Source organism: Cebidichthys violaceus, unplaced genomic scaffold, assembly GCF_023349555.1.
Source record: "Cebidichthys violaceus isolate CVI_PGR_0920_01 unplaced genomic scaffold, fCebVio1.0.p SCAF_7, whole genome shotgun sequence".
Taxonomy (NCBI): Eukaryota; Metazoa; Chordata; class Actinopteri; order Perciformes; family Stichaeidae; genus Cebidichthys; species Cebidichthys violaceus.
Window position 1 is genome coordinate 13,222,781 of NW_027176927.1, and position 15,899 is coordinate 13,238,679.

Sequence of the window (15,899 nt, forward strand, 5' to 3'; positions counted from 1 at the left end):
TTAAAGTTTATTGTTAATGGACGTGGCATAGGCAGGACGACCCCAGGAATAATAATAAAAGAAGAGCTATTTTACTTCATGTGATACACCCAGTAACTTATCATTAACTGTTATTTCAAATATCCAGCTGAGGCGATATTTTCTTATTAATAAAATTATTATATATTTCATGGTGTGTTGACTTTGGTCTGTCTTTTGTATGCTTTGGGCTCTATATTTTCCAGTCACTGGTTTTATCCCGACTGGCTGGAAGCGTAGCACCAGAACGTGTGGATTTGGAAAAACCAGCTTGGTCCATGTGTGTCAACCTCAACATCGAATACTACCCTCTACTTTCCCCATGGATAAGATTATCAAATTCAGACATCTTACAGTAAGGATATAGAGCACTTGAAGCTTGTGCTCCAGCCTATTCGGCCTATTTCCATTGAGCTCACTAGTTTTTCTCTTGCAAAACTTCCTCTAATAGTTTATTTGATTTTAAATAAAACATAAAGCGAGCTGCAAATCATCAGTCAAAGATGAAAGTAAAATGATATAAATAGAACATTACCTTGATGTTATAACAGCAGAAAGAGAAAATACAGACATTGTTGTCATGTGATCTGCTCGCAGGAAGTCAGAGCAGATGAAGTACGATCTCAGCTGAGACACTTCCTCTGCTTTGAGACCTTTCAAATTCCTGGACCCCATATAGACAGAGAGTGTCTGTGTGCTGTTAGTGAACTGAACCAGAAACAAATACACACATCATCCTTCCCCCACCTGCCCCACAAGACACACAAAACACACCCACACATACATTTACTTGCCTGACACACACACGCGCACACACACACACACACACACACACACACACACACACACACACACACACACACACACACACACACAAGCACAGACACATGCACAAGCATATATCCTGACATCATCAGTCGAGACCTCTTGGTCGTGACATCACCCACGCATTAGCAAGTCTGCTTGTGTTGACCATGGGGTGGCCTCCAAGGCCATCAGGAGGCCTTTTTTTACTGCAGCTCTTGGACAGAATTCTCCGTTTCCTTTGGGCTGTTGGAGGCTCATGTGGTAGCAATAAATCCTTCGCAAACTTGAAACGAACACTGCAGAAAAGATGTTTGGATAGCCCCTTGTGCATCTTTTTAAAAATATTTTTTCTTCCCATAAGCTGATTTTCTCTCTTTTGTTTATTTTTGTTTTGTGCCTGATGTGGACAACTTGTGCTTTATAGGACAGTCTTCTCTTAGATGAATAAAAGAATAATTTGATGAGTCCCAGTACTTACTTGAATATATAAGTTCATTACAACACACATCTGACATCAGAGGAGGTCTTGGTATGCATGGACATGGACATACCAAAAACCTAAAGTAATATTTCATTCACTGAGCTTTATACAGTATGTCCAACGCCACACAAAGTCATGTATAATTAAAACACCAGAGAGGAGGCAAAACAATGTTGTGTAACACTTGTAACACTGTTTATCATGGCACTCAGGAACTTAATCAAGGTCCTCATCTTATCTCTACCTTTAGACACCCAGAGCCTCCTCAAATAACTCAGTGTGAAGGACTCTGAGGCCTCTCAAAATACCAAACTATAACAATTAATTAATCATACATTTCTAAATGCCTAATGACAGTTTTTTTCCAGTACAGTGCCCGATTTCATTGTTGTCAGATTCTCCCATGGATCCTGTCAGGGGGAGAAATGTACAATAAACGGAAAAAGAGGATACTATATACTGATCTTTCTTTTTTGGGCCAAGGCCCACAGCTATACACGCAAAAGGTTATCTGATCCCAGAAAAAAAGTAATTCATCATGGCTGTGCAACATTTCAATTAACTACACCTTCTTCAGGCACAAAAAACAACAACATATACGTCTCTTAAAATTATTATTATTATGATTATTATTAACACGTGAACAGACATACAGTAAAAGCCATTGGCTGCAGCTCAAAGGAACCATGTATGTGTATTCAGTACAAAATATGATCATCAGTCAGGTGACAACAACTGGAACACAAAGCAATATGTCAGTCAGACGGGCCCAGAAGAGAAAAAAATGCAATGCCTGGAGCTACACATAAGTCTTCAGCATGTTGCACATAGCACAGCTACAGGCCTGAGCTACATCTGAGGGCAGATTCACAGAGCCTCTTCTAAAGAAATCTCTTGAAAAGTTGATAGCCAGCATAAACATTTCATTCAGTCAAACAGTCATTCCTAGAGAGCAAAACATGTTACTATTTTTGATCAGCTACTTAAAAAATATAACTGTGCTATTTTTCTCTTAAAGGTTGTGCAACAATATGATCAAAATACATTTTATAAATATGTCAAAATGCATTTTCAGTTGTTTAAAGCTGTTCACATCTTGTTTGGTCGGTAGGCTGAGCTGCAGAATATTTATTTATAATGTTGGCCACTGGGACTAACAAGATTATCCACTAATTAAATATTGCACTTCCATAAACTTGGGTGAGTTGCGAGAGAGAGAGTTCCCCTTTGAAAAGCTGCACACGCGTTTTCGCAGTCACAAAGCTCAATGGATTGTTAAAATGTACAACAAACTTTTAATAAAGCTGATGAATGATTTAGAGGTTTTACACAATGTCCACAACTAAATGCGTCATTTTGCATCGAGTCCAATTCCTGCTTCTATAAACTGCAGTCCCTGTATATAAACTTCTAACAGAATCCAATTCCAACAGAAAGCAGTAATAAAACTGTTAATACGGAAAGGAAAGGAAGATGTTGCAGGTTTTGAACTACAGTATATGGTGCTCTAATTGGATTAGTGGGCAGTTGAGGAAATGAGAGTAAGAGGGGATTTGCACACTAACACAATCTGGGCTGTTAGCGTATGAACTTCACTTCATCAATTAGCACAGGTTGATCTAGAGGCTTTGTGCAATGGGGTGTTTGTAAACAGCTAGATTATTTAGCAATGAGAGCAATTATTGAATTCTACTTACAGTTTTTGATCAGTTGTCTGGCTCTATTGTATCAAAGCACAGCATTGCGGCATTCTTTCGAGCTGTTCTTTCATTCAGGACAGACTCATTTGGTTCTTTATTTTGAAGGATTTTCCCTCCTTTCAATCTCAGGCCAAAGGAGTTATGCACTTGTTTGTCAGCATAAAGCCGAAGCTCAAACACAAACCAAGAGAGCTCAGAGATCAAATCGCAGCCTTGGGAAGAACCACAGGATCTTTTTGCAGACACACTATACATATGACTCAGTGTCCATCCTGTGTGCCAATGTGTAATTGACGGTTGTGGATAAGTTATAGTACATATTTCACATATCCCCTTCCAGCTTTCTTCTGCCTTTCAATGCATCTTATTCACAGTGCAGCGATAAGGTGAATAATTTTCTTCATGATCTGCAGTTCAGGTGACTTACAGTGTAGGTACTTTTTATAGTCAGGATTGAGGTTAAACATATCTTCCTCAGGGCATAATTTAGATTTAGTTTGGTTTGTCATTTAGTTATTTTGGTTGGATTGTGTCTAACGGTGGCACCACCAGTTATTTTGGTCAAAGGCGGCCTAAAACAGTGGCACCACCAAAACAGTTCTGGATATGTCAGATTCGGTGTGTGTGTGTGTGTGTGTGTGGCAGTAAATAGAGACTTAAGAGACAGCTGAAGACACAAGGATGTTCTTAACTTTGGGTGGTCCAACCTCGTCGGGAGATTCAACCTACTTTTTTGCGAGTGCCAACGCCAAACAGTGGTCATTATTAGCAGACAAACCAACCCCACCAGGCTAGGATTACCTTCCAGCCAACTGCAGATGTGAACGTCTAAACAATTCTCCCACTCTGTTTTGACATGCTCTATTACAGGTTCTGCATCCTGCACTAGATCCAGAAAAAAAATTGACAGCTAAATGAAATCATTCATTTTCTGGTCTGATGTCATCCAGAAATTGCCATAATTGCCCAGGCCTGGCGTCTCCGGTCTGTGACTGGGAGAGACACCAATGCTGGGCGAGGTGCTTGGATAGGAAAGTAGAACTGGTAGATGTTCCCTGCGTTAACTCTTTGTCTGTTAAAGCATGTGTGATGTACTGTAGAGTACAGTGAGGGCTGAGGGACCACTTTCTTCTGTCTGCTTGGAAAGCTCGACCAACACAGTAGGTCTTTAACTTTCTAGTGCATTCACAAGCAAAGACAAGATGTGACTTGATGTGGTCAGACCACGGACGCTAATGACAGACTGTCAAACCCAGCAGCAGCGGATGTTCTGCGTACTTCAGTGCATTGTATGGGAATGCACACAGATGCATTTATGTAACCATATAGAGCCACCAGGAATCCAGAGAGGGGAGATTCACCGAGTGCGCAAAACGTCATGGACCTATTCCTTTCGTCTGTCTCAAGGAATAAGAATCTTTCTTTAATGTGTCTGGTTTTCTATATGTACATCTCCTTTGACATGGTGGCAGAAGTTATCAGATCCTTTAGTAAAAGTATGCAAAAATACTGGGTTACAAGCAAAGGTCCTGCACTCACAATTTTAAAAAGTAACATTCTCATATGTGCAAAACAACATATAATTATCAGCAACTGTTGTTCCCTTCAGCTCTACAGAGCGTTTTAGTGTCTTTCAGCTCCTTGTTTTGGCTCTATTATACCCACCTACTGTAGACCACCAGAACCCAACAGCAGCCAAAAGCTACAGTTAATGACGAGCTGGTGAACACTGGAGCAAATAGCTAAAGAGACTGAAAACAGAACTATATTAGATTTAAATTCAACTGGTTGACACAAAACGTGACTCCAAATGAAAGCTAATGTTGCCCTGCACACTGCTGAGTGTGTACATACGCAACTGTTAACAAGCTGCTGTTAACAAGCTTACTGTTAAGACGTTTGTTATATCCACTCTATAAAGTGTCAAGTCAATGAATACTATACTGTATATGTCAATGTTGTGATTGCAGCTTGTTTCTGCTGCTGTTTTGCAAGTTTAAAGTATTATAAAATGTTGTGCATTAGCCTGAGAGTTTATTTAGTCCGATCGCAGGGAAAGGGGTCAAAGCGCAGAAGGGGGACCAGCTCTTTTTCTTCAGCCGAAGGGTTTAGTACACAGTGTTAAAAGGAGGTTGCGGGTTGATCTTGATCACTGGTCCTTCCTCTTGGCCTGCTTCCTCACTTACCACAGGTAGCTGTCCCACTTCTCTAGTTGGCCGGTACTATCTCTCTGCCAGTCAGAGGGGGACAGGGTTATACGCTCAGCCTGTTGTGTAAGAGCGTTGTAAAGAGATAATACTCTTTGCTCCTGACAAGCTTTCAGACTGTACTTTCACCTGTGGTCATTAATACAGTTATCTTAAAATCCCTGAACCACAAACAAGAGTGTCACAGTTTGCTTTTAGATTAAAGGGACATGTTTCATATTTCAGAGTTTAAGATTTGAACACAGTTACACTTTACCTTTAGGGCAGAGGTTTAAGTTTTCGGGCCAATACTGTTCTGTAATGATATACAATTATGTTAGAGAGCACTGCTGTCTACATTAACTGTCCATTTACAATGAGTATGTTCCAGACAGAGAAATCCAAACCAATTAAAACCTCTAAACCTTCATCCCACTGATACTTGATCTAACTTCAAAAACAGAGTGTTGCGACTTGTATCTCCCATGTCCTCGCTTCCCACAACTATGGTGACTTCCAGCAGCAGGGACGTCTCTGATCTGATCTGTAGCGGGGCTCCACTCCCAGCAGACTGTGGGAGTAAGCCTTCATGCCTTTCAGTACTGGGAGTGTGTTTCCCCTGGAAGAGATTTGCAATGAAAACAATTTGTAAGTGATTGCTTCCAAGAAGTTGTCAAAGATTACATGTAAACACTTTTTTTCCCACATTGGATACAAAGGATCTCGTAGAAAGCATTTGCTCAGGTAATATTGAGTCACTTAATTTTCTAAATGTTTGTTTAACTGACCTCAGCTAACTAAAGCAGCACATTCTCGTGCAATTACAGGCTCATGTTATTTTAAATTATATTATTCTAGTTCAATATTAGGATCACTTTGATGGGTGGTTTCTGCACTCTTTGGAAAACAGCCCCACAGTCTCAACAGACATTTATCAATAAATATTCCTGCAAACAGGTTCCTTGAAAAGAAGAAGAACATACTATTGAAAAGGCTTAATCTTTATGTAATCTCAATGTGAGCTCAGAGATTATAGCCTGCTGCAAAATGTTTCACACTTGCAAGAAGTGAATAGAAGCAAATAGAGATAAACGTGATAGTTTGTGTGTAAGAACAGCGTTTTGAGTTAAACAGGGAAACCAAGTAAATTTTCATCAATGGGGCTGTGAAGTTATGTGAGGTAAAAGACTTACGTCACAGCACCCTCTGGTGGCAAACACGTATAAACACAAATAACAGACCCAACAGGCACACTTTTTTTTAACATTAACGAAAGTGAAAACGTTGCTTGAAGTACACTAACCATCTGCACACAGACTATGAACGCAAATGGCTTGAAAATATTGTATTCATCTTTGTTACAGTGCTTGAGTAATACTCGTGTAGTAAACTGTGATCCAGAGTCAAGCTGAACTTTGGTACGGCAGCAGCTGGCGCTGTATCAAATGACTGGTGATACAATGCAGCCACAACACAGAGTAGACATAACATGGAGCCAGTAAGATCACAGATTCATGTATCTAAAAGTATTTAAAGAGTTTGACTTTAAACGAATCCCCGTGATAATTAGACATTTGTTCTATGCAATTTGTGCATTTCAGCGTCTATATTTAGTTGTTGTCATGTGTCGCGCAGGTCAGCTGCGATCCTGCAGCAGGACACGCCTCTGGACTGAATGGAGCGTGCGCTGTGCGTAAAGTCCGACCTGCAGTGGATCCAAACTTGTTTTGACCTAATTTCACGGTTTTGAATAAGCAGATCTAATCTACATCGTTCATTCGTTTTTAGTTGAGTAAATGCAGCGATGACGCGAGAGGAAGATCTCATTCGGATTGCTAAGAAACTGGACAAGATGGTGTCTCGAAATAACACGGTGAGTCCATATTTTGACACCCACAGGTGGCGCGTTGTCCTGCCACCTCGTGCTGTGCAGGAGGCCCGTGAAGGTCTCTTCTGAAAATGGTTTCCTCCGTATTTACGTTGACGATGAGTCTGAATCGGTGTATTCGCTAAAGTGTGCACATTTGTAATATGAGCACGGCTGTAACTAATGTTCAACAGGTGTTTGCATACTTTTCACTCGCAGGACGGCTCGGTGTGCAGCGCTATATGAGCCAAGTTTGACCTACTCGTCGACAACTTTTTGCAAACTTTCTGCTTGTTGTCGTTTTGAACAGTGACTCATGCAACAGAAAGTAAACAACGCGGCCTGTGGGCAAGGTCGTGTGTGTGTGTTTGTCTGTGTGTGTGTGTGTGTGTGTGTGTGTGTGTGAGTGTGAGTGTGAGTGTGTGTGTCTATAGGGGGTGGGTGGGTGTTGTGACTGACTGCAAACAGCAGAGCAACAGTTGTTTCATGGCGCTCTTGCATTAAGGGTAGCTACTGCAAAGGACAATATAGTCTTCAATAAACACTGTTAAAACAATGATTTCTAGAATAAAGCAGTAACAGAAATGCTTAATGCATGTTGGGATATATTATTTGAATTTATGGAATCAATATGTTTGTCTAAAAAATGTTTACTGTTTACTTTTTTTTGTTGTTGACATTTGCATGCGATCCCGTCTGCATTTTACATTGTCATATTTCTAAATTTATAGTTTAAAATGAAGTTAGATGTTGACTACTGTGTGCAGGAGGGCGCCATGGACCTGCTGAGGGAACTGAAAAGTTTCAATATGACTCTCAAACTTCTCCAGGTAGGCTCCAGTATATTGTTCACTTAGAGTACAGACTTTACAGTCTACATTAGAGTACAGTTTTATGATTGCTTTTTGACTGTTAGTTTGACTGTCATTAACATTACAAATGCGGTAACTGCATGATTATTAAGGCTCACAATGTACACTTAAGTGTGTGTGTTTGTTTAAGGAAACAAGAATTGGCATGTCTGTGAACGGTATCAGGAAGCACTCGGCAGACGAGGAAGTTATTTCTTTGGCAAAGCTCCTCATTAAAGACTGGAAAAGACTTCTGGGTATTTGACGTTGATACATGATTTACTGAGCAGTTAGTTGTTTTTGCAAGAAATTCATCAATGCACTGAATGATTTACTGATATGATATGCCCCCCCCCACCACCACATACACTGCAGATTCTGAGAAAGCAGCTGAAATGAATAACGGTTTGGACTCCAGCAAAACAGCAGTGTCTCCAAACAGCTCCCCCTCTGAGACACAGAGCAGGTCAGTACTGTCCCAGCTGCTGCACAGAAACTCCACAGCTAACATGATATTCAACACAGAAGCAGAGGCAATATAAAATAAACGTGTTAAATAAAATGTTGAGTGTGACATAACTGTTATAATTTAATCTTAACTGGCGTGGAATCATGATGGAAGTGCAGACGCTCGGTGAAATGGTGAGATGTTTGTCATACAATGCACTGCGCTAGATCTACAGCATTTGTTCATGTTTATGTATTATCACAGTAATAGTAAACTACCTGCCTTGAAAGCAGCTTAACCCAAGCAGCTCTGTCAAAAAGTACTCAAGAAATGAACAGCTGATAGAAAGTGTCGGGGGTTACACTGTAGCAGCCGACATTTGTTGTTTTGCTTTTCCAAGGAGGCTTTCGAATCACTCTATTTTCCCAGAACAGTTTTCTACCCACTGACAGCTGTAAGTGGATTCACGTCATCTAAGTGCTCAAAGACAACATTCAGCACCAAGGACAGTGCTTTATGATCATAATTCAAAAGAATCAAAATAAAGTGATAAAAGAAGCCTCATTTCATGGCAGATTTTCAAGTAACACACCATTAAAATGTTTCCATCTGTTCAGTTGAGGACGTCAGCAATGCTTAAAGTGTGGGCACACATGATGATGCACGCTCCTGTTACTGAGCCTGTAATTTGGTTGTCAAAGTAATGTCAAGGTTGTCATGTTTGCAAGTGCAAATATAGGACATTTCTAAAGGGGCTATGAAAGTCGTGACGTCTTTCTATTTGTTTTTTCATGACGTTTTCATCTGAATCACTGAATTCTCTTCCAATGTCCCATTTGGACTGGATTTATTCCTCTGGGGAAGGTAGGGTGGACGTCAATATTACCAGTGCTGTTCACTGGTCCTGTAATTTAAGTCTTTTCTGTCGAGGTGTCTGCATTTACAAATGTATTTCTAAGTTTTTACACACAGCTGTGTTTACTGTTACTGAGTTTCATCAGCTCAGCGCACAGTGTGACAACTGAAGAAGTAGAATAAGATCACCTGTCAGCATCAGTCAACGCATACAATGAAGAACAAAGTAAAGACCCTGCTAGCTCATGAAAGGGCTTGTTGGTTTATTTTTCATCCTTTTCCAAATGGGGCCTAAGTTACATTACAACAACAAACCCAACGTAAGTGAAACTGGTAAGTGTTTGCAGGCTCTTGAACAGAGGTAAAGATGATACTTCCTTTGTTTCCGTTAGTCACAGAAGATTTGATGTCAAACCGAAACACGACTCAGATCCTGACAAGAAACACCCCGACAAAAGCAGAAAAGAAAAACATAATGACGAACACAAAGAGAGACACACTGATGACCCCAGTGATGAAAAGCACCTGGAGGAGCCCCAAAATGACAAACATCCCCAAGAAATCAGAAAAGAGAAGCATTTAGAAGAACCCCAAAAACAAGGACATGCAGAGGATACTCTACTGGTAATGGATAACAAGAAACAGAAGAATGTGCAGGATCTGCAGAGTGAGCGATACAAGCCAGAACCAAAGAAAGAACGAACGTTAGGAGAACCAAAGAAGAGACACATGGAAGAAGTCAGAAAGGAGAAACACCCTAAAGAGCCCAAGAGGCACAGCTACGCAGATGACATGAAGAAGAACAAACGCAGAGAGGAAAACAGACACAAGAGGCCGATAAGCTCACCACAATGGGAGAGACCTCCGAGTGAACCCCAGAGAGAGAAGCCTGCTGTTCACAAACCAATATTTGAAAGGTGAGAGGGAGGTGGCTCAAAAACTGATAATTACACACCAATAACATGCCAGCAGTGCTTCAGATTGAATTATTTATTTCAGGAGGGGAGTGATGGACGGCAGTCTTCTTTATCCCACACGGTTCCCCTCTCCCCCTCGACCTGCTCGGCCTCCTCTCCCGATCAAACGCCCCTCTGTGGACCTGAAAAAGGACAGGTCAGGGCACTCGCATCGCCCGAGCTGAAGAGCATGATGGACTGAAACATTACTGCATGACTTAACCATTTGTGAGTCACTTGTATACACTGGCAGTGTGCCTACAGTTTTAAACCCAGACTCATGGCCTAACAGTTTACCTGCTGTGCATGGTGCATGCTGTAATGGGTCAGGTGTGTCTTTATTAAACAGATTTTGCATTTAGCTTGAGCAGCATTGGGGACACTCGAGTTGCACCTCTCCGATCAGTGCTCTTGTGGCATTTGTTCAGGAAGGACAGTAAAGACTCTTCCTCCCGACATCCTCGTCCTCATGCTCCTGAACCCGCCTCTCTGCCGGCTAAAAGACCTTCGCTGGAAGTAAAGAAAGAGAGGTCAGGCGTGCTTTGGTGCATGTTTGAGTGACTGTAGTGCAGACAAAATTTCTATGGAGACTCAAACAAATGTTGATTTTCACCAGGAAAGTTCCACCGGACCCAAATGCTCCAGTTGCTCCTCTTCCTCTTCACCTTCATCCTCCTCCACCCAGGTCAGGGTCTGCATACCCACTGCATTGCCTGACATTAATAACTGCTGCATTATGAAGCGACTCAGATCAGCTCAAAGGTGTTTTCTCATTTAGAAAAGAGCCTCCTGACCCAAATGCTCCTCTTCCTCCACTTCCTCTTCACCTTCACCCCCCACCTCCTCCTCCCCTGAAGCGTCCCTCACTGGACGGGAAAAAGGAGAGGTCTGGATCAGATGAGTTCTCATTACGGGCCGCTTGTAGTCAGCGCCTTGAATGATTATTTTGGAAAAAATAACTTGATTTCATTCAGAGTTTCCTTCTCTGCATTGAATCCTTGTGTTGTTTGTCACAGCAGGAAGGAGTTGTCAGACTCTAAACCTCCTCCACAGAAGAAGACGTCAGATCCCGTAAAGAGAGACAGGTCCGGGATCTGGAAATGATTCTGTCTCTCATTCATCCTTGAAATATTACTGTACTGTATTGTATCTGGAGGATCAGTAACCTCAGACTGCAATCTCTGTTTCTCGCTAATCTTAAACAAAATATAGACTCGATAAATGACGGTAATGCAGTAGTCCTTTTTTATGAGCTTTGAATCAGCGATGAAGCTTTTTCTTTGTATGTGGCTACAGAAGAAATATTGAATGATAACTGACTGTTTTAGATTCAGATAAGTCTTAAATTTGAAGTTTATTGATCCGTTTTGTGAGTTTAACAGAATTTCAAAGGAAAAACTTTGTCAGATAAAGGTTTATAATTTTCCACAACTTTACTATTATTCTCCCATTGCTCAAATATCCTGATGTATTAGGAAACAATTCACATCTTTACTTCAAGCTTGTGTATAGTAAATCACTGTAAAAAGAGCAACAAGTCTAGATGGAGATATTTTGTAGGTTCAAAGACTGTTTCTTCTTGCAGGAAAGACTCATCGGATGGCAAAGTGCCTAAAAAACACTCAGACGAAGCCAAGAGTGAAAGGTTGGCCAGTCATTAGTGTGAAAAGGCTTGCTAAGCTGTGAAACATGCTGGTTGTCTGTTTTGACTTGAGCTTCTTCAAACAGCTCTAATTGGGTTTTAATACATTAGGAGCTTACCCTTTTATACTTGTACTGTGAGTGAATTTGTTTGAGAATCAAACAAATGTTTCCTTTTGTCAGGAAAGATTCATCAGACTCTAAACCGCCGCTTCTCAAAAAGCCCAGTTTGGATGTCAAAAAAGAAAAACACAGGTGTGCAGGAGCAGGAAAATAAATTCCACTGCACATTGCATTTGAATCCACGCCACTTCATGTCCGACATAATTTCAAGTGTGTATTTTATTGGTGTCAGTGTCTCAACTCTTTCTCTTTTGTTGCAGGAAGGACTCCTGCGACTCCAAGCCTGGCCAGCCTGTGAAACGTCAATCAACTGACTTCAAACCTGACAGGTAGGACTGGTATGCACCACTTTAAATCTCACCCATACTTGGAAATTAAAATGAAATAAACATTGCCAATAAAACCAGATTTACTGAAAACTCTCATTATTTAATGTAGACGAGAATCCACTGATTCAAAGAAAAGCAGCTCACCACCAGCAAAGAAGCTAACAGTTGAAAGGTGAAATAATTTTCATTAAAGTTTCGCAGGTTTGTTTCAATGGAAAGCATACAAATGATGTTATTGACTTTATATCATAGAAGAGAGTCTCAAGGCTCGAAGACTTCTCAGCCTGGACCTCCACAGAGGAAGCCCTCTACCGACAGCATTGACCGGTATTACAATATGATTTATTTTGTAGTAATGTATGCTGATGATACTCATGATTATTTTATATTCAATCTAGCCTTTTTTAAGTTTGCATGTAATATAAGACCGATGCCAATGAACTTGGTGTTGCTGTTTGCAGAGAAATATCACATCACTCTGCAGTTTCCCTTCAGCTTATTTTAGCATCTTTCAGTCGACTTATTTTGGTTTTATAGCCGATGAATTTACTGTTTGTTCATTCTCAAGACTCTCACCAGCCTTGTTTTCCAGCAGCAGACTAATGTTTTTGGTGAAAATATAGGTGACCAAAGCACAAAACTAAATCAATGCTGTTGGTATCCCTGCTGGATGTGTAAATTGGCAATCGTTTGCTAACATGTCAGCCATGTCAACTTTACGAGGTGTTAATATGACGATGTGTTTTGCTTTCCCCAAATGGACAAAAAATAGCTTCTTGAACAGTGATGAATGGGATTCAGTTGACATGTTAAAAGGGCCTCAGTTTTCTTATACAGCTACAGTAAGATTTAATGTCAAAAATGGTCTTAAGAAGGTTAAAACATTTTATTAAAAGTCACTAGTTCAAACCCCAGGCTCAGTTTGGCAACGGTAACTCTCCAAATCAGTCAAATCAGGTCAGAAGCACCAGATGTGAGGCTTCAGACACTCTGCTCTTTTGTGCTTTGATGTGTCCTTTTTCTGCAGGAAGAGCAAAGCCGATACCCCTAAATCTCCCACCACCCCGACCAGCCCCATGTCACCCAGCTTCAGTTCTGCCGGGGGTCCACTGCCTCCTCACCTCGCTACCGGAGACTCCGTCAGAGACAAGTGCATCGACCTGCTGGCAGCTGCCCTGCGCACAGACAGTGAGGCTAAGAATACACTTTATAACTGAGAGTACTCACTACTGCAGCTGATGCGCTCTAAATATATGGACAATGTAACACATATCAAAATTGTGGACCTTAGCAGCAACACACACAAATTTCACTGTATGGTGCAGATTGACTTGATTTTTTTTCTGGTCTTCACAGACGACTACAAGGATTTTGCAACAAACTGTGACAGCATGGCTGCAGAGATTGAAGATCATATCCTTCAATGTAGCTAATTATTTCACATTATGGTTGGTTTGACTAATGTGTTCGTTCAGTGATCACCCAAATGAAAAGTATTGCATTTGATCAAATCTACCTTGACTGCACGGTCGCACATATCTACCAGGAGACAAAGGTCACAGATATGAAATATAAAAACAGAGTCCGCAGCCGTATCAGCAACCTGAAGGACCCCAAGAACCCTGGGCTTCGCAGAAACGTCCTTGCAGGAAGCATTGACTTGGGCCGCATCGCTAGCATGTCTGCTGAGGTACAGAACCCTGCAGCTGCACACGAAACCAATTATGAACTTCTTTCCTGATACCAGATTTACTTTTATGCCATTCTTCTACTTCCCTCTGCTCCATTTAGTCACATTTTTGTGTTTATGTAGGAGATGGCCAGCGATGAGCTGAAACAGCTGAGGAACGTTCTCACCCAAGAGGCCATAAGGGAGCACCAAATGGCCAAAACTGGTGGCACCAGCACCGACCTGCTGCAGTGCAGCAAGTGCAAGAAGAGGAACTGCACTTACAACCAGGTAAACACGCGCTGTACATGAACATGCAGAATCTGAATCGCACAAACAATCACACACCTACCAGGGCTTTTTCACATGCACCCCTTGCTATGTTTTATAGTTAGCATTTTTATTATATGTATTTGTGTGTGAATTTTATTCAACTTAGGGTTGATGTGGGGTTTCAGCAAAGCAAAATGAATCGTTAGACAAAGCAAGTATGTTACAGTATGTTGCCAGGGGAAGGTCACCTTGTGGGGAATATATATATTTATATATATTTTTTATATATATATATATATATATATATATATATATATGTATATGTATGTGTATTTACTTTGGTTTTCACTTGTAAAAATGAGGATTAGATGTAGGAGAGTGTTTTTTGTAGGAGAAAGAGATAGTTTTTTTTCCCAGCGATATTTTGTATGTATGTGCAGTCATGAGAAGCCAGTGGATACAGTGACTATTATCTCCTTGTTTGTCTGAGTGCAAAACATTACATGTAAACTCTAGGGCTGTACTAGCTGTGGTATGAAAATCTGCTTTGATGATACCACAGCTGTTTTATATACATTGTGGTATCGTTTATCAGAGGAATGGATGTCTGGTAAGTCGTCTGTAATGTTGAGATCTTATTCCACTGAGAGTGGAGTAAAGACTCTTAAAGTAATTAGAAGTAAGTGATTGTATTTAATTTTTATTCAGTCTTGTCAGTATTGTTTGAGCCCTTCTTTGCACTGTTATGTGTGTATTATTAACAGCTTACAAAACCGTGTGTGTGTGTGTGTGTGTGTGTGTGTGTGTATGTGTGTGTGTGTGTGTGTGTGTGTGTGTGTGTGTGTGTGTGTGTGTGTTTTAGGTGCAGACACGCAGTGCTGATGAGCCAATGACCACATTTGTTCTGTGCAATGAGTGTGGTAACCGCTGGAAGGTATGTTTTTCCCTGGCTTTTGTTTCAATGACTCATATCTTTTGTTTGTGTAATTCTAAAAATACTTTCTTTATTTTTCTAAATTTCAGTTCTGCTGATGCCTTCCAGATGAAACCAATTTTTTTTTCCTGAGCATTTTGAACTGCATTGTTTTCTATAATGGGGGGGGAGGGAGGGGAGTGTTCTACATTATTGCAGCTAGTGGTTTTAACAGATAATGGTGTTCTAATAATTTTTACTTGAAATTTTGAGATTTGTAAGCATGTGCTAATAATCCGGGTTTGCTTTATGTGGAATTGAAGACTGAGCATGAACATCAGTTTGATGAATGTTAACATTAATGATCATGGTGCTGTCATGACTGACAAATTACCCAGTTAATATGCTACATCATATTGCAGCTGTTTAAATGCATAAATCATCAGTATGATGGCTTTTTAAACTCACGTTTAATAAAACAAAAAATTGACAATCATTCTTACTCAGTGTCACTTCCTGCATTATCATTAATGTCTTGTGACAGACAGAATATTCAGTTTACATTTAAGTATGGTTTAGATGCATATTTCTTATTATTTTATTTTATTTGCACATTATAAGGTTTTCTTATAGTTCTTTAAATTCTTATCAGTATCTATTTTTTTTTTTTAATTATTTCAATAAACTTTACGGGACAGACTAAACTGAAGAAATAAATAAAAACAATAAATAAATAAAGACATTTTAATTAACATGAAAAAAAAAGATCCTTAATTCATGGC

At 40.3% G+C, this 15,899-nt stretch overlaps 1 protein-coding gene across 5 annotated transcripts; it reads left to right on the forward strand.

Moving 5' to 3' along the window:
- Positions 1-6,848: 6,848 nt before the first annotated feature.
- tcea3 (transcription elongation factor A (SII), 3) lies at positions 6,849-15,613 on the forward strand. 5 transcript variants are annotated; one of them, XM_068735612.1, is made up of 21 exons: positions 6,849-7,065; positions 7,827-7,889; positions 8,062-8,167; positions 8,286-8,376; positions 9,606-10,130; positions 10,213-10,326; positions 10,598-10,699; positions 10,786-10,854; positions 10,948-11,055; positions 11,186-11,254; positions 11,755-11,814; positions 11,994-12,065; positions 12,194-12,262; positions 12,372-12,434; positions 12,515-12,589; positions 13,290-13,450; positions 13,619-13,674; positions 13,797-13,952; positions 14,076-14,222; positions 15,067-15,138; positions 15,228-15,613. In XM_068735612.1, exons 1-21 carry the CDS (start codon positions 6,997-6,999, stop codon positions 15,234-15,236), a joined length of 2,256 nt encoding a protein of 751 aa, XP_068591713.1. In that variant the 5' UTR covers positions 6,849-6,996; the 3' UTR covers positions 15,237-15,613. The 5 variants fall into 5 exon arrangements, with proteins under 5 accessions (XP_068591713.1, XP_068591715.1, XP_068591714.1 ...); XM_068735614.1 differs by having other exon boundaries at positions 6,850-7,065; positions 12,518-12,589; XM_068735613.1 differs by having other exon boundaries at positions 6,850-7,065; positions 11,189-11,254.
- Positions 15,614-15,899: the final 286 nt, after the last annotated feature.

Coding starts and splice junctions, on each gene's coding strand:
- tcea3 (XM_068735612.1), top strand. CDS start 6,997: ATGACGCGAGAGGAAGATCTCATTCGGATTGCTAAGAAACTGGACAAG. Junction 12,066..12,193: donor GTCAAAAAAGAAAAACACAG/GTGTGCAGGAGC, acceptor CTTTTGTTGCAG/GAAGGACTCCTGCGACTCCA. Junction 12,435..12,514: donor AAGAAGCTAACAGTTGAAAG/GTGAAATAATTT, acceptor TTTATATCATAG/AAGAGAGTCTCAAGGCTCGA.